This window comes from Sturnira hondurensis, unplaced genomic scaffold (genome assembly GCF_014824575.4).
Source record: "Sturnira hondurensis isolate 20B ecotype Veracruz unplaced genomic scaffold, ASM1482457v3 Scaffold0012467, whole genome shotgun sequence".
Taxonomy (NCBI): Eukaryota; Metazoa; Chordata; class Mammalia; order Chiroptera; family Phyllostomidae; genus Sturnira; species Sturnira hondurensis.
The window spans coordinates 423,745-447,499 of record NW_028085098.1 but is presented as its reverse complement, the minus strand read 5'-3'; the positions used below and the strand labels follow the sequence as shown (position 1 = coordinate 447,499).

At 39.1% G+C, this 23,755-nt stretch overlaps 1 protein-coding gene across 2 annotated transcripts in view; it reads left to right on the top strand.

The window, feature by feature from the left end:
- The window catches only part of POLA1 (DNA polymerase alpha 1, catalytic subunit), a 300,925-nt gene that overhangs the window by 111,651 nt on the left and 165,519 nt on the right, over window positions 1-23,755 (top strand). For both annotated transcript variants that reach the window (XM_037060690.1, XM_037060689.1), the window contains 5 exons: window positions 5,975-6,007; window positions 6,772-6,864; window positions 8,269-8,474; window positions 11,136-11,268; window positions 17,596-17,727. In XM_037060690.1, coding sequence (XP_036916585.1) covers window positions 5,975-6,007; window positions 6,772-6,864; window positions 8,269-8,474; window positions 11,136-11,268; window positions 17,596-17,727 — 597 coding nt within the window. The remainder of the gene's footprint in view (window positions 1-5,974; window positions 6,008-6,771; window positions 6,865-8,268; window positions 8,475-11,135; window positions 11,269-17,595; window positions 17,728-23,755) is intronic.

Genomic DNA, 23,755 nt, shown 5'->3' with positions numbered 1-23,755 from the left:
CCACGGCCCTGCTCCTTGAGCATCTTGATAGAAAAGACACACATCTCAGAAAAGCAGGGAACAGAAAAAATAGGAAAAAGGCAGTCAAACATAATGAGGATAAAATAAATGTTCACCAAGTGGGAGAAGTGAGTAACACTGAATCCTGGTTGGAAACTGCTCAAATTGGGAAAGGAAAAGGCTAGATAATCGTTGGATTACCAGATATATTAATGTTTATATTTCTAATCCTTTCCTCTTCCCTATCCTTCCAAACCATTCATTTGTTCCCCCTGTTATGCTAATGTATTAGTTTAAAAGACCTTTCCAGAAAAAATAAAAATAACAAAAAAAATCATTTCAGTTTATTTCTAGCTTTGTCATCAGTCACAGAAGAACCCTAAAGCCATCGAGATTTCAGTTGTCCTTCTGTTCATACATTATTTGTGTAGATTTGACCCTTCCCAATGTGTTCTTAGTCAGTAGGATTTGTTGTATTTGATAGCTGCCTCATGTAGCAAAGTGCGTTTCTTGGTCATAGATATCATCACTATAATGGACATATGCTTTTGGAATAGGAGCTTGTAACTTTTTTGAACCGGGAAGTTGGTGCTTTTCTTTCATTTGGCGCTAACAGGCACTGTTTTAGTCTGTAATTGCACCTAAAAGCATTTTCTAACCTTTGCATGTGTTGCGAGACGCCAGTATTCTGTCCTAACAAAAAACCAAGACCCCACCTTTCTCCTGGTCTTGTTAGGAGACCCTGTATATACTCAGCCCGGTTGTACTTTTTCCTAGGTCGCTGCTGCTGCTGTTAACCCCAGCGTAACAAACATGCTCTTTCTGCTTAGTAAACCGCATCATGGGTGTACTCCTGAACAAATCATTTTCTTTAGGAAACCCTCTTTTGAAATGTATTTCCATTTCTTCCTTAGTCTCCACCCCCACCCTTCGCCAACCTTCGGAGGCTCGGGTTGGGGTTAAAGCACCTTTTCGTATTATTTTAATTATTGCTCTCCCCACCCCCAGCCCCACTCCTTCCCTGTGTCCCCCTCCTCTTTCCCCCTAACGGCACTGTTCTGCAAAGCCTGCAATGATTGATGTGATGGCAGTGCTGTCATTCTTTTTAACCAGAAAAAAGTCATTTTTGTTCTAGTTATTTTAATCGAGTCCCATTAAAGATGTATTGCTGACTGAAATATCGGCATGAAGGGCTCTCACTGAGCTGAGCCCAGGAATTAAGAAGTCAGGAAATCGGCTGCTGCATTGCAAGAGAGCCTTGTGTGACACCGAATCTCCTGATTGGGGAGATCATTACTGCTATTATGACTCGACTTGCGTAGGAATTTTAAATTCCATCTGAATGTCAGTAATAACCCTCTTAGCAAATTATCCTGAATAAAATCACGAAGGCATTTTATATAATAGGTGTTGAATTACTGGATAGATTTGCTAATTAAATACTCTTTGTTCTGCTGCAGTTGACATTACAGGGTAAGATCTTGAACAATTATTCTCAACAGCTGTACTTTGTTAAGGGAAAAATTAACCACAAAGTTTATTTTTTTACACTTGAAGTTGGCAGATTTTTGAAATGTGCTTGAAAAATTTCATCATCCAATTGGTAATGAGTAGATAAATATGCAGGTGTTGCTGTGAAATCAGATAACTGCTGACTGCCTTATTAATGAATTTAGCAAGCCTTTTATAGCCCCTGTTTTCTAGCTTGTGGCACTTACAAAATGATTTTCCGTCAGAGTGGGTAGCTTTAATGTTAGGCTTGTCACTTGGAAGTGAACTTATCAGCGGTCATCTTGTAATCACTGTTCCTTGTGTCCAGCAGACCTTTCTGGATCCCTGTGGCTTTTTTGTAAAATGCATTTTCTTAATGGGGAAAATATCTGTAATACATGTGTGTGATTGTTGCCTTCCAGAACATTCATGTGGTATAGGCTCTTTAACAAGGTAGTGAGACACAATAATAAGGGAAACATACAGTCCAGCTTCTAGATCAAGCTCTTGATTAACTGTTATTTGGGGCAAAGTTGCAGAGCCTGATTTTGCCCATGTATAAAATGGGGCTTGTAGTACTGCCTACCCCTTAGAATTATATGTTCAGCATTCTATAAATGTTTGTTAATAGCTACCATGTTATTAGGCCCCCTGCTCAGTCTCAAGATGTTGCTAGTCCACTGAGTAGCCAACCACTGAGCCCAGTGAGCAGTTTGAACTGAGGGCAGCTTTGGGGTGATCCTGCTCATAGCCTTGGGTTTATAGCCTTGGGTAAGCGTTGGACTGGGTAGGGCACTGTGGTAGCCACCGTGTAGAACTGCTTAGTGAAGAAGCCCAGGAAGTAGCAGTCAGCCTGGTTGTGGGTTATCTGGCTTAGGATAGACTGGAGAGTTGAGCTATGGAGAGGACCTTGAACTTGAGTCAGAACATTGTCATCAGCTACTGTTGAGGTCTACTGGAAAGATGGTGCTTAAAGTATGTGTAGAAATTAGTATACCCTCTGTGGAGAGCTATTTGACTATATTTATGAAAAAATTGTAAATATATAACCTTTAACCCAATAAGTCTTCTTGTAGGAGTTTATCTTGTTACTGGCATAGTGGCAGATTCCACGTGTATGAAGATTATTTGTTGAAGGTAAAGATTAGAAATAATATATATGTTCCGTAATAGAGCACAAGTTAAAGCATGATTGGTTAATACAATGGAATACTACGTAGTCGTTAAAAAGAACAAGTCAGCTGTTTATGTGTGGCTATGGACTAATCTCTATGATAAAGTGTTAGGTTAAGAAAAAGCAGCGGCAGTTACAGCGTTTTTAGTTTGCTTAGTCTCTAACCATTTCTGTTCAAAACATCCACCAAGAGGTTTCTGCCACCAAAGAGAAAGGCATTGTGGTAGGAGCCTTCAGATGGTGCATGGAAATGGTTGTGAGCTGGTGGAGGACAGTGGGGTGGGTGATCTGAAAGGTGAAGGTTCTCTCAGGGATGATCTAATTGGTTTGGTTTACGGCGTGAAAGAAGAAGAGCGGAAGAGATCGGTTACTGCGTATGCAGAATTGCAGTGAAAGGTCAGCAGATTGTTCCTGAGGCACGTAATGGTAACCTTGTGGAGTCGTCCTTGTGGTGAGGCAAGCTAAGCCCAGCTGCCATCGAAGGGGCAGAGGATGAAGAGAACTCGCGGTAAATAGTTCTGTCCTCATGATGATTAACTTGACGGGTGGATCTCATTACAGCCCTTTTCCCAAAGGCATTGTCAGGTAGTCTCCCACAATGCTTTCCCTGTAGTTTAAATGTTAAAAAATGAAGATGAAGTGGAGGAGAGTGAATGTTTTTATAAGGTAACAATTCTAGTGGCTAGTAGAAAAGTCATTGAGATTACTATGAAACCTATCAGTCAGCTAGCAAACAGTGTTTTAAGTACTTGTTACATATGAAGCCTGCTCTCCATCGGGAGGGGGCACCAAAAACTGTATCCAGGATGGGATTACCATGATTATCTTGAGCCAGTGGCCTTTAACCCCACCTACAACATAAGAGTCACCTTGAGAGGTATGTTTAAAAAATGTGTAGGGGGCCCTGGCTGGTGTGGCTCGGTGGGTTGAGTGCCGGACTGTGAAGCAGAGGGTCACTGGTTCGATTCCCAGTCGGGGCACATGCCTGGGTTGCAGGCCAGGTTCCCCAGTGTGGGGAGTGTGAGAGGCAACCACACATTGATGTTCCTCTCCCTGTCTTTCTCCCTCCCTTCCACTCTGTCTAAAAAATAAATAAATAAAATCTTAAAAAAAAATAAAAATAAAAATGTGTAGGGGCCAGGTATTGGTATTTGTTAAAAGATTCCCAGACAATTCCTCTGTATGGCCACTATTAAAACCACTAGTTAGCCGAATCAGTATTCACCACCACCCCCCAGGGCAGGGGAAGGGCTTCCTTCCCTAGGAACATAGGGTGATGAATGCCTGCGGGAGACAGTAATGGAGGGGAGGGGCAATGGAAATGGAAAGTAGTGGGTGGATATAAAAGATACTCTGAGGTAGGATTTCTAGGGCTCTGTGATAGGAAGGACCAGAAAGACAGAGATGATAAGAGATTTGAGCTTAGTTGACAAGGAGGACTATTGGGGGTAGGGAAAAAATATAAATGAAGCAAATCTATCTGGCCCATTAAAAAAGTGACTTCTGGTTTAGACTGATGCTTTGAAAGATGGGCAATAGTGGACAGAAAATAGCATGAAGTGACTAAGGACCCATACTCTGGAGCAAGAGTGCTTGGGTTCTTAACCCTTGCCCTGTCACTTTAGTGGGACAAATTAATTACTTCCTCTTGGGTTTTTTTTTTTTTTTTTTACATCTAACAAATGGGGATATTAATGGTGGTTATCCCTTGGGGACCTTGGAGAGTGACATGAGAAAATACATGAGATGCTTGTTGCATAGTGTCTGCCCCGCCCCCCCCCCCCAATCTGATCGCTCATTATCTCACATTGCTTTTGAATAGACCTTGAATTTGTTAAAGTTGTGTTATTTCTGATCTGGTCCCTGGTAGTTTATATCTGTTTTTAATCTATATCCACATTATAATCTGTATGTGTCTAATCTTACAGCCACATGGGCCTGGGGACAGACCTGTCTGCAGATATTATCTGTATGATTTCCTTTGTTCACTGAATGCTTATTGAGCCCCGGCTTTGTGCTGGGTGCTGTGCTAGCTGCCGGACTATGGTGAAGGTCTGCTTTCTGCCTTCAGGAAGTTTAGTGTAGAGATGAAATTTAAATCGAATCTATTATATATATATATATATATATATATATATATATATATATATATATTAGATGCAATATATGATATATATCTAATACATATATTAGATATATCTATTTATCACATATATATCATTCATATTTGTGTGTGTGTGTGTATATATATATATATATATATATATATAAATTCTTTTAACTTTTTAAGGCCCTGAATGCCATGAGTAAGAATCGCCAGATTTGAAATGCTCTGTCAAGCTTATTTTTGCTGCGTAGTTCTTTTATATATTAGTAATGAGAATAGTTGGCCTTTTTTTTATATTATAAAGGGATTTCATTGGTCCTTGAATAATATCATTTTGTCCTTTCATTATAATATTGATGAGGACAAAAATCGATTCCCGCTTGGGGCCACTGTCAGTATGGAGTTTGCATCTTCTCCCCATGACTACACACGGGTTTTTTCCAGGCGCTCCGCTTTGTCTCACATCCCAAAGATGTGCGTGCTGGGTTCATCATCGTGCCTGCATTGTCCCAGTCTGAGTGAGCGTGGGTGTGAGTGGCCTTGCGATGGAAGGGTATCCTATCCAGCCTGGGTACCCACTTTGTGCCCCAAGCTGCCAGAATCAGCTCTGGCCACTGGTGACCCTAAGCTGGAATATGTGGGTTGGAAAAGAATTTTCTGGTTTTTATTGATCTTCCTTAAATATATGTGTTGCTCACCTTTATTTCAGTGTTTAATGTTAGAAATGTTTTGGATGTTTATTTAGAAGTTTGGTGATGTTTTTGTGACGATAGGAAATATGTTGTAGGGCCTTAACTCTTGTTTGTATTCATTAGCCTGTGGTAAAATTGGTTTCTTTATATATGCTGTTTCACTTAAGGTCTCAGTTTCCAAGCATCTGTGCATGATGTTAAGTGAGGACTTACTGTATTTTTATTCATGTTCTTTTAAAGGGAGATCTTTACATAGATCTGCTTACATAGAGCTTATGTAGATCTTTACAATAGATCTGCCTACGTATCTCTGACTGAGAATCAACATTGAAGCAAATTTATTTTTAGACTATGTTGATGTTATTGTTATTTTGAGAGTTGTAGTTAGAAAATGGCCAAGAGCTTTAAAATATATGGAAATGGCGAATCATTGGGCTACCTAGCTATGTATTTGTATTTATGTTTTTGTAATTATATAATGCATTAATCTTGACTTTCTGTTTCATTTAGATCCTGATGCATACGAAAGAAATGGTAGAGAAGGTAATGCTGAACATTTTCATCATCTAACAACTCTTAAACATCATACCTAGTGACATTTTTGTATTCAAGGAAAATTGCAACCCAAACAGACTGGAAATGGCTTCTTAGGATGTCTGCTTTATGTTTATAATCCCCCCTAATGGATTATAGCTTTTTTCTTGTACGAACACTGATATGATCTAGCCGCTGCTTGAAGCCTATATGTGACTGTTTCAAGCAAATTAGTAACAGTGCTAATTAGAGTTTACTTCCAGGTTTTTATACTGTATGATTGATTTTTTTGGCACTCTTCATATTCTGCTAAATAGTGTTTGAAACTGTTAAGAATTTAATATGGATTTGTGCCTTTGGATTTTAAAATCCTATTATGTTTCCGCTTCATAAATGGCCATGACCGCTAAGCTTGTGGCACTGTGGGTAAATAGAGCAATGGCCTTTCCTAGTCTCTTACCCTCCTGTGTATTATTGAGTTACTCAGTTTGTTTTCGGTGAAACTAGACACTTCCCCTGCCACTGACATACCTGTTTGTTTTAAGAAAATCACGGAGATTTTTTTTAATGTGGCAGTGTTCGCCTTTCTGGTTTATTGGGGCTTAATCTTCCGTTGTATGCTTCTGACAATATGGGTAAGAATAAATTTAGCCTTTGGGGGGAAAAATCAGTGGAACCTGTAATTTCTGTAATACAGAAAATCTTGAATTTCATTGTGCATAATGGCCACCAAGTTTTCATTGCTAATTTTTGTAATTTTGCCTTTCCAATAGATGGATCTTGAAGTTATTTATGGAGATACAGACTCAATTATGATAAACACCAACAGCACCAACCTGGAAGAAGTATTTAAATTGGGAAACAAGGTGAGATAATTTGATACAACTATCTGTTTTATTTACTTTTGTGAATTATTTTTAACACGGAACGTCATAAATCCATGTATATGTTCATTGTGTGTTTCTGAAAAGAATACATTTAGTGCCTTCAGTTCTTCATGCTCTTTTATATTTCTTAACCTCTTCTCCAGTTGTTTGTTTTGAGGATAAAATTAAAAGAGAATTGTTTTTTCCTTGAATGATAGATATGTTTTGCCTTTGAGAACAGTGTAAGAGTGATGAGTTTAAGATGTGATCAAGTTAGTACTTATCACATTGTCACTCATAAGGAGAAACGTGTCTAGCAGTCTTCAGATGCCTTTCATACGCTGATAGATATGGATAAATACCTACCTACCTACATACATACATACTTCTGCACACATCTGTAATGTTTATAGGAGTACTTAAAAAGTATTTGAGCCCTGGCTGGTGTAGCTCAGTGGATTGAGCATGGGCCTGAGAACCAGAAGATCGCGGTTCAATTCTCTGTCAGGGCACATGCCTGGGTTGCAGGCCAGTTCCCAGCAGGGGCTAGTTCCCAGCAGGGGATGCACCAAAAGCAACCATACATTGATATTTCTCTCCTTCTCGCCTTCCCTTCCCTTCTAAAGATAAATAAATAAAATTTTTTTAAAGTATTTGAAAAGGCAAGGGGACATTTAAAAATAGTCATTTGCAGCTTCCCAATTGCAGTTTACAATGAGCACTGTTAGTGATTCTTGAGCACCTACTATCTTGAGATATTGCCCCAATAACCTAAAACTGAGGTATCATCTTACAAACTAACACCTTCTTACCTTTCCCCTCTGAAATGTGTGAAACCTGAGCTATGGTCTTCATTTGAGAGCAAGCGTAGCATATTGTACTCATATTGGACCTTGAAAAACTGTATTTTCCCTAGAGGCAAGGGTCTGTGCCCTGACCCTTGAGGGTAAGAGCAGGTGACCGTTCATTTGTTTGTTCGGCATATATGTATTTGCTTATATTCAAGGTGTTTATGTTCAAAGTACAGGGCTATTATAGACATTTTAATAGTTTAAGTTTTACTTATTTCTGGCCATGTATCTACTTGTTGGACTATATAATCTCTAATTCAGTAATTTCAAGGTAAGTACATACACATTTAGTTTTTAGATTTTAAAAAGATTATTTCATAATTTTTATAATTTTGGGGGCTGACCCTGCCAGCTCTTTCCCTGAGCGTTTTCAGTGTTCTTGCATCAGACCCAACAGAAAGAATATCATGTTCCATACATACTTGCCCAGTAAATATACTTCAGTCTTATGCGACTTCAAGTTCTGTTCAGATTAACTCTTGGGAGTTTGTAGCATGTTCATCTTCCTCTTAGATGTTTGAGAAGCTAGTATTAATGGTTGGACTTTTCACAGGTAAAAAGTGAGGTGAATAAGTTGTACAAACTGCTTGAAATTGACATTGACGGAATTTTCAAGTCTCTGCTTCTGCTGAAGAAAAAGAAATATGCTGCTCTGGTTGTAGAGCCAACGTCGGATGGGAATTACCTCACCAGACAGGAGCTGAAAGGACTAGATATAGTTAGAAGAGATTGGTGTGATCTTGCTAAAGACACTGGAAAGTGAGTCCAGCTTTCATTTTGATTTGGTTGTTTGTCTTTAAAATATTCAAGTGTGACCTTGGCTGGTGTAGCTCAGTGGATTGAGTGCAGGCCTGCGAACCAGAGGATCGTGGTTCGATTCCTAGTCAGGGCACATGCCTGGGTTGCAGGCCAGTTCCCAGCGGGGGATTCATGAGAGGCAACCATACATTGATATTTCTCTCCCTCTCTCCTTCCCTTCCTCTCTAAAGATAAATAAATAAAATATTTTAAAAAATAAAATATTCAAGTGTTAATGATGTGGACAACTGTGCAATTCTGCCAGACACAAGGACACAGCTTCTTTTTTTGTTATTGTTATTATTGCATAGTAACAATTCTTAGTTATTCAGAGTGGAGTTTTATGGATAGAACAAAACTTAGAAAAAGCCGCACTCATTCAGTAAATGATGCTTGCTGTAGAATACGTCTCATGAGTTTGTACTCATGGTGAGGGTAAACCTTCACAGTTTGGATCCTTACAGCATTGGTTTTGTTGATACTGTTTTAGCTTTAATATTCCCGTTAGAAAGTGCCTTGTACAGTGTTCCAGAATCATCCTAGAGCCTTTTTAGGAATGTAATTGTTAAGGCATTTCCATTTTATGGCTTAAAATGCTCTGGGATTCAGAGTAGACCATGGAGTGAGACTTTGTTCCCTCTGATATCATTTGCATATAAAGATTCTTAGTAGCCCTGGCTGGAGGGCTTGGTAGGTTGGAGCGTCGTCCAACTGTGCCAAGGTTGCAGGTCAGGGGATGCACAAGAATCAACCAGTGAATGCATAAAGAAGTGGAACAGCAAGTGGATGTTTCTCTCTTTCCCTTCCTTTCTTTAAAGTCAATTTAAAAAAGAAAAAAAATTAAAAAGAAGTACTATAAATTAAAAAAAAGGATTCTTACTAATCTCAGGTTGAAAGCTGGTTCTCAAAGACCATATGTACCTCAGAAATAATAACTGTCATGAGTGACCTCCTAGCTTTGCATCTGAGACTGAAGATTGCATTAATATGTTTTATTTTTTTAGAATCATATTACTTTATAAAATATCCATTTAAAAGTTAATTTTAGATACTTTGTTTACCACCTTTCCAGATATTACTGGTTTGTGAACTTGAGCAAGTCAGAAAATAGATATTTAAAAAATATTTTATTTATTTTTAGATGTGAAGGGAGGGAGAAAGAGAGGGAGAGAAATATCAGTGTGTGGTTGGTTACCTCTTGTGTGCCCCCCACTGGGGACCTGGCCCAAAACCCAGGCATGTGCCCTGACTGGGAATTGAACCAGCAACCCTTTGCTTTGCAGGCTGGCACTCAATCCACTGAGCCACAGCAGCCAGGGCGACATTTTTTTCTTTAAAGCAAAATTTTAAATTAATTTTAATATTGCTGAATATAAGCATATTTCACTTGTTTTCCATTCTTCCTCTCAGCTTCAAATCAGGAGATTGAGCAATTGTTTCTTCTGCAAACTACTCTTGATTAGGCAAAGTTGATCATTCGAGTATAGGTCACTGTTAGCCTTGTATGAAATGTAGTTTGAAATGCTTCATTGCCCCGAAATGTACCCAAAGATGAAACTACTTTGTATAGACTGTCGATTAGAGTGTTCTCTTCAGCTTTGTGTTTTCTAAGAAAAGATGCATCATAATAGAAGTAAATTTCTCTGAGTTAGAAATGTATTAGTAATTAAAGCTATACAAATGTTTTTTGTCAGGGTTCTTTTTCTGACAAATTATAATGCAGCTGTCAAACCCTCGCTCTGCATTTTTCTCAGAAATGGATAAAATATTGGCTTCCTTACTCCTTTTCATTTTCTTCCCCCCCCTTTTTTTTATGGGCGGGGGTCTGGTGGTCATGCTGATGAAGTTTTCAAGGGATAGCCTAAGGTTAGAGAACATTGAGCAATATAATGAAGCTAAAGAGAGAAATGTTTGCAATTTTTGGTTTCTTTTTTAAAAAGTTGCAGAAGGCACTTTCTATTTCCAGTTACATAGCTAATGGTCATCTCAAGTGGAGATGATATTTTTTTGAGATTTTATTTATTTATTTTTAGATAGAGGGGAAGGGAGGAAGAAAGAGAGGGAGAGAAACATCAATGTGTGGTTGCCTCTAGCACACCCTACTGGGCACCTGGTCTGCAACCCAGGCATGTGCCTTGACTGGGAATCGAACCAGCAGCCCTTTGGTTCACAGCACATACTCAATCTACTGAGCCACACCAGCCAGGGCCAGAGATGACATCTTGATATCAGATATAACATCTTGGTGCTTTATGAGGAAAGTGAAATGCTTGTCTTCCAACATTTTAACTTATCAGTAGAATATAACTGCTTTTGAATTTTGTAATTGCTTAAAATACAATGGAGCACACAGCTTGTGTGTCTGTATTTTGTGTGAAGCAGTAGATGCTACATAAAATATGATCCGTATGTCTAAGGGCAAACGTGACATTTCAAGGTTGCTAAACCTTTGATAGAATTAATGTTAGAAAACAGATTGTAATAACCATTTAGACATTGACCCTCATGTTGGCTTTTAATGCATTTCTTGTCCACAAGTTAATCTAATAGCATTGATCTTCCTTCTGTCTTCTTTATTAATGAAGTATGATACTAAAAAGTCAATCCCTGTATTTTTTGCAGCTTTGTTATTGGCCAAATTCTTTCTGATCAAAGCCGGGACACGATAGTGGAAAATATTCAGAGGAGGTTAATAGAAATTGGAGAAGATGTGCTAAATGGCAGTGTCCCAGTGAGCCAGTTTGAAATTAACAAGGTAAATGTAGCATTTATTGCTGAGCCCAGCTGCTGCCACCGTGTTTTTCTCCTCCTTCAGATCGTTGAAGAACCACCTCATCCTTGCAATTGAAATAAATTCTAGCTGGTGATGAAAGCTGCTTAACAACTATCTCACAGATTGAGCATTAGCATACCACTCTCCCTCTCCCAGCCACTGGTCCTGCCTTATCTGCTGCAGGGCCTTCTGTCCTCATTCCTCACTGGAATTCCTGGAAGCCTTCTTCCTAGAGGTTCTAGGGAGTGATATAGTTCATGTTTCAGGGACTGGAGGTTAGGCACTACCTTCTTCATAGTCCTCCTAAGTTACAGTTGCTTGGGGGCAGACCTGTAAGCTGAGGGAGAAGGAGAGATGGAAACAGAGTGCTTGTGTGTGTGTGTGCGCATGTGTGCACGTGTGTGTGACTTCACAGAAGGTGATTCTGAAAGGTGATGTTGTCAGGCAGGTGTTTTTTGGACATAGTTATAATTTACACTTGATGGGTATTCTTAGTTGTTGAAAATAAGGACTGTGTTTTTCTTACATAATTTGAAAAAATAAAACCTTGTTTTCCAAAATGCTGTGTCATACAAGATGTTAGGTTACAGACTTTTTTCCATTCAGAAAGAGTAAGTACCCTTGCATATTGAGAAGTGAATTTTGCAAATACTTCTTTACTAGTTTTGTGATAGATTTCATTGTCTAAGCTCATAATAAACAATTTTAATGAAAAAGAATATAATGATTATATTAAATGGAACTTTTAGAATTAAAGCTCATTCATAATAAATACCCTTGTGTTAAAAGTAATGTTTGCCCCAATTTTTTCAGTACCCACCTGGCTTTGTAAAATGTAGGATTGTCTAACCACTATGCTGTACAACTGAAACCAATTTAAAATAATATTGAATGTAAACTGTCATTGAAAAATAAAAATAAATTTAAAAGAAATATTGTCAAAAGAAAAAAGTAATGCTTGCCACTGTTGCACATCCTACTTTGAAAACCACTTTTACATTGCAGCAATTATAATGTTATTTTGAAATCTGTTATTTTTCCTTAACGTAAGCAAATTTTTCACATTTCTATATTACCTTTATAACCATTGTGTAAATCGATGTGTTAATCTTATATTTCACTGGTACATCTTTATTTAAAATTTTTGTTTGCTTATTTAAATCATTTATTTTTTTATATTGTAAGTAACTGTATTAAACATCTTTGTCCATTATCTTTTTGCTTTTTGATGAATTACTTTGTTAATTTGGGTTCCTTGAAGTGACATATTTGAGTCAAAAGATATGAAGATCTATATGGCTGTTTTCAAATTGCTTTGTAAAAGGGTGATACCAACAGATAATAACAAAATATATGCCAATTTCACCACAGATTTGCTTGTATTGGTGATACTATTCTTTGGTGGTATTTGAATAAAACATTGCTACCATAATGGATATGAACAAAATTTTCCTGTTGGATTTAATTTACATTTCTTTGATTTATCGAGAACATGAATATTTTTAATGAATATCCTTGTGATTTTTGTTTATTCTTAGGTAAGTCACTTCTTTATTACACTTTGACCTGCGATGTCTTTAAAGTTGCAAAAGGAGACATTTATTTATACATGAAAATTATAGAAATATTGTAAGAGAATGTGTACCTTGGCACCAGCTGTCCACTTTCAGTGACATAGTGTATACCTGTTGGCATGGAATCACTCGTGACAACCAGAAAGGGGTTTCCTTTTAGACTCTTTTGTCTTTTTCTCAAAAATTTGAATGAGTGGGAGGTATAACTTCAGTCTTCCTTTGATCAATTTTAGCATCTATTTTGCAGATTGTATCCTTGGTACTGTCTACCCTCTTAGAAGTGTGGGCCTTCTATTGCAAGGGCTTTCTCAAGTTTGGAAGGCTCAGTCTAAACATGGCTCCATTATTGGCAAAATAATACTGAGCACATGCCCTTTAGGGTAGTGGGCCTGCGCCGTCATGTCATATGAGTGTTGAGACAACGTTACTAGTGTGCAGGGAAACCTGGAGTCATAGACACGCTGGCGGTCTCTGAGTGCTGATGAACAGTCTCCAGTTTTATTATTTTCGTGTTTTTATTATTGAAATTTGTGAACTTACACAGAAGTAGGGAAGATAGCACCATGAACCCCCACATATCCATCACTCAGCTTCAGTAGTGATCAAGTTGTAGTAATTTGTTATTATTATTAATAACAACACTAACAGTCAATACTTAGTGTGACGGGGCTGTGCATACTTTTTCCCTGTGACAGAACTACAGCTGTGACTCACTGTCTTTGTATCCTCACTGAGGATACTCACTGTATCCTCCAGTTCACCAGGCAGAGTTAAAATAACAATTATTCCATGAGCTATAACAAAGCCCAGTTGCTTGTTGAATTATCTGTTCACCAAACATGGGATGCCTTTTATGTGCACAGCACGAGATTCTGGGATTCTCCATGTTTTCAAAGTGCTCGTGGTCTTCCAAAAATATTTATTTGTTGTTCCATGTTCTTATACTTATTTTTGTGAAAAAGAACGTCTGTAGATGTAAGTACAGTGAATTCCGATGAAAGGACTGTCTATATCATAATTCTGTGTTTTATAGTAAACTGTTTACATGTCAGAGGTGATGTGTCCCGATTAACATCTGTTTGAATACTTACACTATTTGAAACTTGCAAGCAGTTCAGTTTTTACATTTTATCACTTTGAAAGGGCAGGGGAATGGAAGAGTCTACGTGACTGGTTGTAAATGGTCTTACTGCAGGAGATACACACACACACACACAACACGGGTAGGGGTTGAAAATGGGAGGTTAGCATAGAGTGGGAGGGGTGAAGTGGTGAGATTTACCACTGTAGAGATTTTAGCCCTTGTTGCCACAAGCAACTGATTTTCTGAACTACTGTAATCTTAGCTTAAACATATTTTATGAAGTAATACAAAATATGATAGCTGATTTTTATAGCCCTCGCTAACTGGAGCCGAAACCACCAGGAAGCATTTTTCCCTAAAATCAAGCCTTCTAAAAGTAGCCCATAAAACCCCCCAAATAGTCCCAATCTAATAATTGGAAAGTATGTCAGATAAAATTCAGAATTTCTTAACATTGCACTGAAGTGTAGTCAATTGGAGAAGATAATGGTTTTCTTAAGTAGAGTTATATTGATTAAGATTTCTATGCCGCATTACCCAACTGAGTCAATCAAGGCTTCACATAATTCAAATTGGAGGAGATTCAAATACTTGGAGAGCTTCCTAGATGCTCTTCTACACTGAGTGTCTGATTTAGAAAGTGTACATAACGTGGGTTATGTGCAGCCATGTTTGAGGGCCTGCTTTATTCTACTACAGCAATTCTCAAATTTCCCTGCCTCGGGACCCCTTCACACACTTACAGTGATTGAGGCCCCAGAGGGCTTTTGTTTATGTGGTTCGTGTTGATGTTTACCGTGTTAGAAATGAAAACAGAAATTTTTCAAGCATTTATTAATTTATTTAACATAGCAATGAACTCATCATGGGTTTACAAAGCTAACATTTTTCCATGAAAAATAACTGTATTTCAAAACAAAGACAACTTAGCCAGAGGAGTGGCATCATTTTACAATTGTGTAGATCTCCCTCGTGTCCATTTTAGGAGGATCATCTGGATTCTCATGATCCGTTAGTGCATCTAATCTGTTGTGATCTGTCATTTTGGTTGAATATAGGAAGAAAATCCAGTTTCACATAAACAATGTGGTTGGAAAAAGTAGACATAGTTCAGTAATTTTTTCGGATAATTGTGCATATTCTTTTTTGAATCTAGCACCAAAACTCTGTAAGTGGTATTTTTTTTTAATTTTTTTTAAATGATAAGAAATCTCTTTATTGCTCTTTTTAAAAAAAATTTTTTTTCTAGATTTTATTTATTTATCTTTAGAGGAGAAAGGAAGGAGAGAGAGAGAGATCAATGTATGATTGCCTCTGCTGTGTCCCCTGCCAGGAACTGGCCTGCAACCCAGGCATGTGCCCTGACTGGGAATTGAACCGCGATCTTCTGGTTCGCAGGCCCACGCTCAATCCACTGAGCTACGCCAGCCAGGGCTGCAAGTGGTATTTTTTAAAGGTTATTTATAATGAGGAATTTGAAACTGTATCAGTGAGCTTTGCATACTCCCCTACGTTATACTCAGTTGGTCTGTGTTGTACTTTCAATGGATACTTTACCCATGCTTGACATTATGCATTGGTCATTATTTGTTCAATGCTGGTTCCCTGAGTTAGGCAGATCTTCCAAATTTTGACACATTTTATTTTGCAGTATCCAAAAGCACATTTAAAATGTTTCTACTTATATCATCAGAAAAGTCTTTAAGTGTTGGGAAACTGTCATACTCACAGGTGGCAACAAGTTTTCCAAAGCTCTTATTTGCAATTGAAAGCTTGAATTTTGTCGTAGACTATATGTCAGTTGTTTTCCTTGAAGCGGCAGGCTTGCTTGGTTCTTTTTTTGAGAAATCAGCCGGATACCCCAAGTTAGAAGAACTATAGTTGTCCTGTCATCCTTTCAACACAAGTAAAAATTGTGTTCCAAGAAAATGGTGGCTAGTTTAGCTTGCAACTCGAACAATTGCATAAGTGGTTTTTCTCAAGGGACCTTTGTTCTTTAGTATATAGTAGACGAGACTTTTGCATGCTTCCTGTTTTGTCATAAAATAATAACCTTATGCTCAAGGGTTGAGAGCTTAAAAATTAATAATTTTTACTGCATCAAGAGCATTCTTGAGTGAAATCAGCTTTTTTCTTTAAACTGAGTATGTGGTGGTGAAAATTACAGTGATTGTTAGTACAGTGTGGTGCTGCTCGCTTATTCATGTTTGTAAGGCACCAGCACCTTAACTGACCATCGCCTGTGCATCACCAGTACAAATAGTATTGTTAGGAAAATAGTTTTGACTTTGTGATCCCCTGTAACGGTGTAAGGAACCTCCCAGGGGGTTGTGGGCCATACTTAGGTGACTTAGTCACACAGCACCCTGGTCCCTGTGTCCCTGTCTTTTGTCTTTTGAAACACGCTTCTATTTCCCATCTTCCTTGGGCATGCTTCCAGTCCATTAGACTTCTTTTTTTTTTTCTCTAAGATTTTATTTATTTATTTTTTTAAGAGAGGAAGGAAAGGAGAGAGGGAGAGAAATATCAATGTATGGTTGCCTCTCATGAGTCCCCTGCTGGTAACTGGCCTGCAGCCCAGGCATGTGCCCTGACTGGGAATCGAACCGTGATCCTGTGATTCGCAGGCCCACGCTCAATCTACTGAGCTACACCAGCCAGGGCTAGACTTCTTTTTTTTTCCTCACCTCTTGCTTTTAACTTTTTCTCTGCCTGGAATGTTCTTGCTCCTGTCACCTTCTCTTAAAATCTCTTTTTTTTTCATGTGCCTGCTTATGTCCCTTGCCACCTGCCTCCCCCCCCCCCCAATTTCTGCTCTCAGGTGGAAGTGATCTTTGCTTGTCCAGACTCTCTCCATAACACTTTGGTTGCATCTCCCTTATGGCTCATGTAGCTTATTTTAGAGGTTTTTTTTTTCTTTTGCATAATGGGGAGTCATCTACTAATAACAGGTAACATAGCACCAGTGACTATGTTATTCATCTCGCAGTACTTCACATGCTTGAACTTAGTGCATTATTGCAGAGTGAGTAACATCATTTATTCTGCAAACATTTGGTTGCTGCTATATGTTAGGGACCGTTCTGTGCACTGGGAATACAGCTGTGAGCAAGGCTACTGTGCGCCTGTTCTCCTGGCGCTTACTTTCAGTTACAGACTCACTACCTTTGTAGAGCTGAAGTTGACAGCGAAAGTAAATCCACTGATTAATGCTACCTTTGAGGTTTGTTTAGGCTAGAGAAGCTTTTGAGGAACACATCCTTCAGTCACAGTAGCTGTTATCCATTGTCCATCACTCCTGACTATTCGGTTAATTCAGTGAGAGAATTGCAAACAGTAGAAAAAACTGTAAGACTGAGTGTATAGTCTTAATTTTTTATGTGTAAGTATGATGTGCCATGGCCCATAAACTTGTATTTCTTTTTTGTCAAGTTTGTATGTGATTATATTAGTTACTAACTGAAGGAGAGAGGAGACCTGAGGATGGAGTGCCTAAAGATTCTGTGGCGGTGTTTTCTACATACAGCTTCTCTCATCTTTGTCTTTATGCGGCTAGTATGGTTTCTAGCAAAGATGTGTTAGTGTGCAGCTGTGTCAGAAGAGTTTTATCTTAAAGTTTGGGGCGTTTTGTTCCCTCTTTTTCTCTTTTAGGCATTGACAAAGGATCCTCAGGATTACCCTGATAAAAAAAACCTGCCTCATGTACATGTCGCCCTCTGGATAAATTCTCAAGGAGGCAGAAAGGTGAAAGCCGGAGACACTGTGTCATATGTCATCTGCCAGGTAAAAATATTATCATTAACATGACTCATACCACTTACGACACAAAGTAAAATCCAGATCGCCATCGTGTCTTATGTAGTAGGCTTCCAGATAATTGATGCTGTCAAGAGACAGTTTAGTCTGATTGGTTTTACAGTATTTAAAAACATTAGTCAGGGGTATAGTATATCTTATTAAAGTCTTTGTAAAACATTTAAGGTGTGTGTTGTGGAGCAGTGAAATTATTTTCGTGACACAGGTGTACAACAGCAACTATTGTGTCAACCCTGAGTTTAACTTCAATGAAAATGTATGTAGATTTGGTCACATGTCCAGCAATAGATGTTTATTATTCATTTTGCGACTGTTTCCATTATGAATACTGATAGAATAAGAGAGTGCATGTGTCTTTCCCCAGACTATGTTTGAGTCATTACTTGAAAAAATATGAAATGCATGGTTATATGTATAAAGGTGAGAGCTCCTAAAAACATACTTTGTAAAGAAACCATGGACTAACCAGTTTCATTTCTTTTTCTTTTCTTTCAAGTGGAGGGAGCATCAAGCCCGTCTCCTTTCCTTCTCCCTGTTCCGTGAGGCACCTCTAGGCCTTCTAGAGCACAGTTTGAAACCACTAACTGGTTTCTTTTGAGAGTAGCATGCTTCTAACAGGAGTGGGGAAGAAGGTGGGGTAGAAGGCAAGTTTTTTTTCCCTTTGAGAAACTTTAGTTGGAACAAAGGAGAGGTTTCTTTCCTTCTCTCTTTAAAAAAGAAAAGCTAGTCAGTCATAGCCTCTGTCCAGATTGTTTAAAATGCCTATGGTGTGGTCTGTCTACCAAAAGACATAATTCATCTGAACAAGATTTGTTTTATTTATTTTTATTTTTTATTTTTTTTATTTTTGTAGAAACTTTTATTTCATTCTAATGGAACAATTGGGAGTGTGTTTTTTTTAAATGTAGTTTATTGATTATACCATTACAGTTGTTCTATTCCCCCCTTCATTCCCCTCCACCCGCACACTCCCTCCCCCACCCTTCTCCCCCCTTAGTTTATAACCACGTGTCTCAACTTCTTTAGATTCTATATTTCCCCCACTATTCTCGCCCTCCCCCCTATCTATTTTCTACCTACCATCTATGCTATTTTCTGTGCCTTCTCCCCCCTTCTCCTCCTCCCACCCCCCTGTTTCTAACCCTCCATGTGTTCTTCATTTCTATGGTTCTGCTCCTGATCTAGCTGTCCTCTTGGTTTGCTTTTGTTTTAGGTGTGGTTGTTGATAGTTGTGAGTTTGCTGTCCTTTCACTGTTGATATTTTTCATCATCTCTTTCTTATATAAGTCCCTTTAGCATTTCATATAATAAGGGCTTGGTGATGATGAACTCGTTGAACTTGACCTTATCTGAGAAGCACTTTATCTGTCCTTCCATTCTAAATGAAAGTTTTGCTGGATAAAGCAATCTTGGCTGTAGGTCTTTGGATTTCATGACTTGGAATACTTCTTTCCATCCCCTTCTTGCCTGTAAGGTTTCTTTTGAGAAATCCGCTGACAGTCTGATGGGTACTCCTTTGTAGGTGACTGTCCCCTTATCCCTTGCTGCTTCTAGGATTCTCTCCTTCATTTTAGTCTTGGCTAATGTAATGATGATGTCCCTTGGTGGGTTCCTTCTTGGGTCCAACTTCTTTGGGACTCTCTGAGCGTCCTGGATTTCCTGGAAGTCTATTTCCTTTGCCAGACTGGGGAAGTTCTCCTTTATTATTTGTTCAAATACATTTTCCACTCGTGGCTGTTTCTTTCCCCCTTCTGGTACCCCTATAATTCTGATGTTGGAACGTTTAAAGATGTCCTGGAGGTTCCTAAGCCTCTCCTCATTGTTTTGAATTCTTGTTTCTTTACTATTTTCTGGTTGGATGTTTCGTTCTTCCTTCTGGTCCACTCCCTTGATTTGAGTCCCAGTTTCCTTTCCATCACTATTGGTTTCCTGGACATCTCCCTTCATTTCAATTAGTTTAGCCTTCATATGTTCCTCTAATTTGTGACTAAGTTCCTCTAATTCGTGACTGTACTCTACCAATTCTGTGAGCATCCTGATAAATAGTGTTTTAAATTGGGCTTCTGAGAGGCTGGCAATCTGTTGGTCGCTTAGAGTTATTGGCTCTGGGACTTTGAGTTCTTGCACCATCCTTTGGGCTGTTCGTGCCTGTTAAGGAGCAGGAACGGAGCCCTAGGTTTTCACCAGAGCAGGGCAACTCAGTCGCTGGGTTGTGACGTTGTATGTGGGGGCGGGGTCAAAGAGAGACAATGGCTTCCCTCCGGCGCCCGCCTCCTCGACCCCCACCAGCACCGCAGCCACCACCGTCACCAGGGCCACGCGCCCCGCTCCACTGCACGCGAGTGTGCCACCACTGTCAGCCCTCCACCACTGGGTTCGCCCCCTGGGGCCTGCGTGGTCCGTCTCACTGCGCGTGAATGTGCGACCTTGGTCAGTCTGCCCCGCACCCTGACTAGGTCCAGGCTGCCTGCGCTCCTAGGTCTGTCCTTCCCGACCCTGCTCCGCTGCTGGCTCTGCCTCTCTTGCCATCCCTGTTGAACGGTTCGTAGCTGTCGGACTTCCGTATAATTCGGTTTTCTGGTCTCTGGGTGTGTCTTAGTTCTCCAAAACTTTTGTTGTATCCAAACTTGGTTGTGGGAGAAGGCACAGTGTTTACACCTATGCCTCCATCTTGGCGGAAGTCCTGAACAAGACTTTCTTTTAAATTAATTATTGTGTTGTGGGCTTTTTTGTTATTTTTTAAATTTATTTATCTTTAGAGGGGAAGAGAGGGAGAGAGGGAGAGAAATAACAATGTATGGTTGCCTCTCGTGCGTCCCCTGCTGGGAACTGGCCTGCAACCCAGCATGTTCCCTGACTGGGAATCGAACCGCGATCATGTGGTTCGCAGGCCCGTGCTCTATCCACTGAGCTACACCAGCCAGGCCTTTATTGCATTGTGTTATTACAGTAAGAACTTTTAGATAAGCCTTAGATGGTGTTGCATATGATAGATCTTTGTCGAACTACACTCAGTGTGTTTTTAAATCAGAGTCTTTTCAGAATGTGAAAGTCATTTTGCTAATATCTGCTTAGTACTGTGGATGACGTGCGTAACAAATGATTTAAGCACATGGACAGGGATCAGCACTTGACTCTGTCTCCCTCCTAGGGTTACCCTTGATTAAGAACTGTTACAGAAAGCCAATTCCTGCAGGAAAATATTTCCATAAATGTCTGACTCGCTCAAGCCCTTAATGTGCTTTGCATATTGCCTCTGACAAGTCTCATCTCCAAAAAACAATTTTCATATTATGCAAATAAAGATTTTGGTAAATAGGCTAGTCTTTTTTTTCATTTATGTCTTCACATACATGGAAAAGCTCTTAGATTATTAATGAGAGGAACAGATGGCAGCACACAACTCTAAAATAAATATACATATTCTGTGAAATAGCATTTAATAATGAAACCCAGCCACAAATTTGTTGTTGGCTAAAACTGAAACGGAGCTGTATGGTAGTGTGACTGATGTATTTTAAAGTGAAGCTTATGTGTTCTGTTGTCTAAATATTAGGTCTTATGATTTCTTCTCAAGTCTTACTGATACAGAAAAGCTCCAATGCTGATGCTAATAAAGTACAGGAAATCCAACTTGATGTCTTTTCAACGTTTCCCTTACCCATTGCTACTGCACCTTAACTTGCCTTTTTTCTTAAACAGGTTCTGTTTTGTTTAAAATTTACATTTAGAATATACTGCCCTGGCTGGTGTAGCTCAGTGGATTGAGCACAGGCCTGCGAACCAGACGATTGCGGTTCGATTCCCAGTCAGGGCACATGCCTGGGTTGCAGGCCAGTTACCAGCAGGGGACTCACAAGAGGCAACCATACATTGATGTTTCTTTCCTTCTCTCCTTCCCTTCCCCTCTAAAGATAAATGAATAAAATTTTAAAAAAAGAAAATACTATTCTACTGATAACTTAGTATCAATTTAGATGAGTTCAGGGTAATGTTCTTGGTATCTAATTTATACTGTAGTCTGTGGTGTAAAACCTACATGAATTATTTGCTGAGATCTTAAATCAACATTCACTTACTGTTAAGTCTTAAATTGTTAATTATTTAACTTCCAGTGGACGTAATTTTCATGAGGCATGACTTTAACGCTTTAAGGAGCATACTTGTCACCTGTTTGCAAATCTCCATTATTTTTCTCCGGAAGATGATTGCATAGTTTTGAATGAATTAACTGTACTTGGTTGTCTCTGTGAAGTGTCTTTGTGAAGTTCATGAATTACTACATGGGCCTTCGAGCAAGACCAACATGACTCCTTAATCTCTTTTTAAAGGTGTATGCTGCATGTTATTGCATATACTGTGGGGTCTTGCTAGATTTGAGAATTATGTCAGGGCCTAAATGTTTTTTCCAATACAACATGGCAAAACCTGTCATTTTATCAATTCTTTTGCATTTAGTCTTGTTGGAGGTCAGATTTTTTAAAAGATTTTATTTATTTATTTTTAGAGAGAGAGGAAGGGAGGGAGAAAGAGAGAAAGAGAAGCTCTCGCACACCCCCAACTAATATGCAACCCAGGCATGTGCCCTGATTGGGAATAGAACTGGCGACCTTTCAGTTTGAAGGCCAACACTGAACCCACTGAGCCACACCAGCCAGGGCTGAGATTTTTTAAATACAATAAGAAGTGTGTTTGGGTCACTGTTGAAACAAGTTTTTTGTGTGTGTATGGATGGATATTTAAAATTTCAACTGACAGTGTACTTAGATATTTCAAGTACCTTTTAAAAAACATACCTTACTATGAGAACATCTTCTAATGATGTATTGGAAAGTAACTGAAGTGCCATTTTAAAAAATTACCTCTACAAATCTCATTTTCATTCATCACTGAAAATTAGGAAACTCAACATTGTGATAATCTTAAGGACAGACTGGTTTTTGAAAAAAACTACAATTCTATAAACTGATCCTGTTTCATGTGTTTGTGAAAAGGCCACATGAATACAGTTGCGGTGCATAAAGACAGTGCCCCCCAATTTTTCATACTCTTTTTGTCATTGGCTGTCACCTTACTCTCATCTAACAATTTAAACTTCTAAAAGGGCAGTGATTAAAGCTGATTAATTCTGCCTAATTTCTTCAACTGTATTGGAAACTCCCCCCTCCCCAAATTATAAGCAAGCCTTTTTAATCTGAGCTTTACTTTCTTTCCAGGCATTTCATTAAATGTTAGACTAGGTAAAACCTCAGTGATAAATATCCCCATTTGTTTCTATCAGGAGCCAGAGAAAGAGATCCCGCCTCCAGTGCCTAGAAAAGCCAGCGGTGTGGAGGGCGGCCTCTGCTTTGGGCTGGGCTCTGCGCTGAGAAGGGACTGATTGTGGCAGGAATGAAAGAATAGGATTCACATTACAATCAGTTTCGCAGAGCAGCTGAGCACTGTGAATAGTTATAATTTACTAGTCTGAATATTAAATTCTGTTGTTGCAGACAGGAGGAGCAGTGGAGTGAGTTGTTGGGTGTTGGTCCAGTGAAGTGATGACTTCTTGATTCACAGATGATGGTGACATCACCTACAGGGTTCTGTCAGGCCCAATTGTATTGACTTTTCCCAACTTTTATTTTTATAGTGTATAAAGAGGGACGCCTTAAAAGGCTCTTTGACCCATCTCGCTTGCCTTGATGAAGAGCCGCATAAACAGTTTAAAATAGCATGCCCTTCATTCCAGTGGCCAAGTATTTTGCTTCTAGGGCACCGCCACTGCACCACATTCCTCGCTGATTTTACTCTTACCTGTCATATCTTGTACATCAGCGATTACTCTGTGGGTTTCCTTCCTTTGTCTTTTGCTTTTGTTCTTGCTTATTTGCTTCTCAGTGATACATGTAGTTCTCATGGAAAATATTACTTCCGGGGCCTTTAAGATGATACTATGACTAGAATGCCTGCATGGAGGGGTTGCATTAACATAATAAAAGGACCACCAATGTTT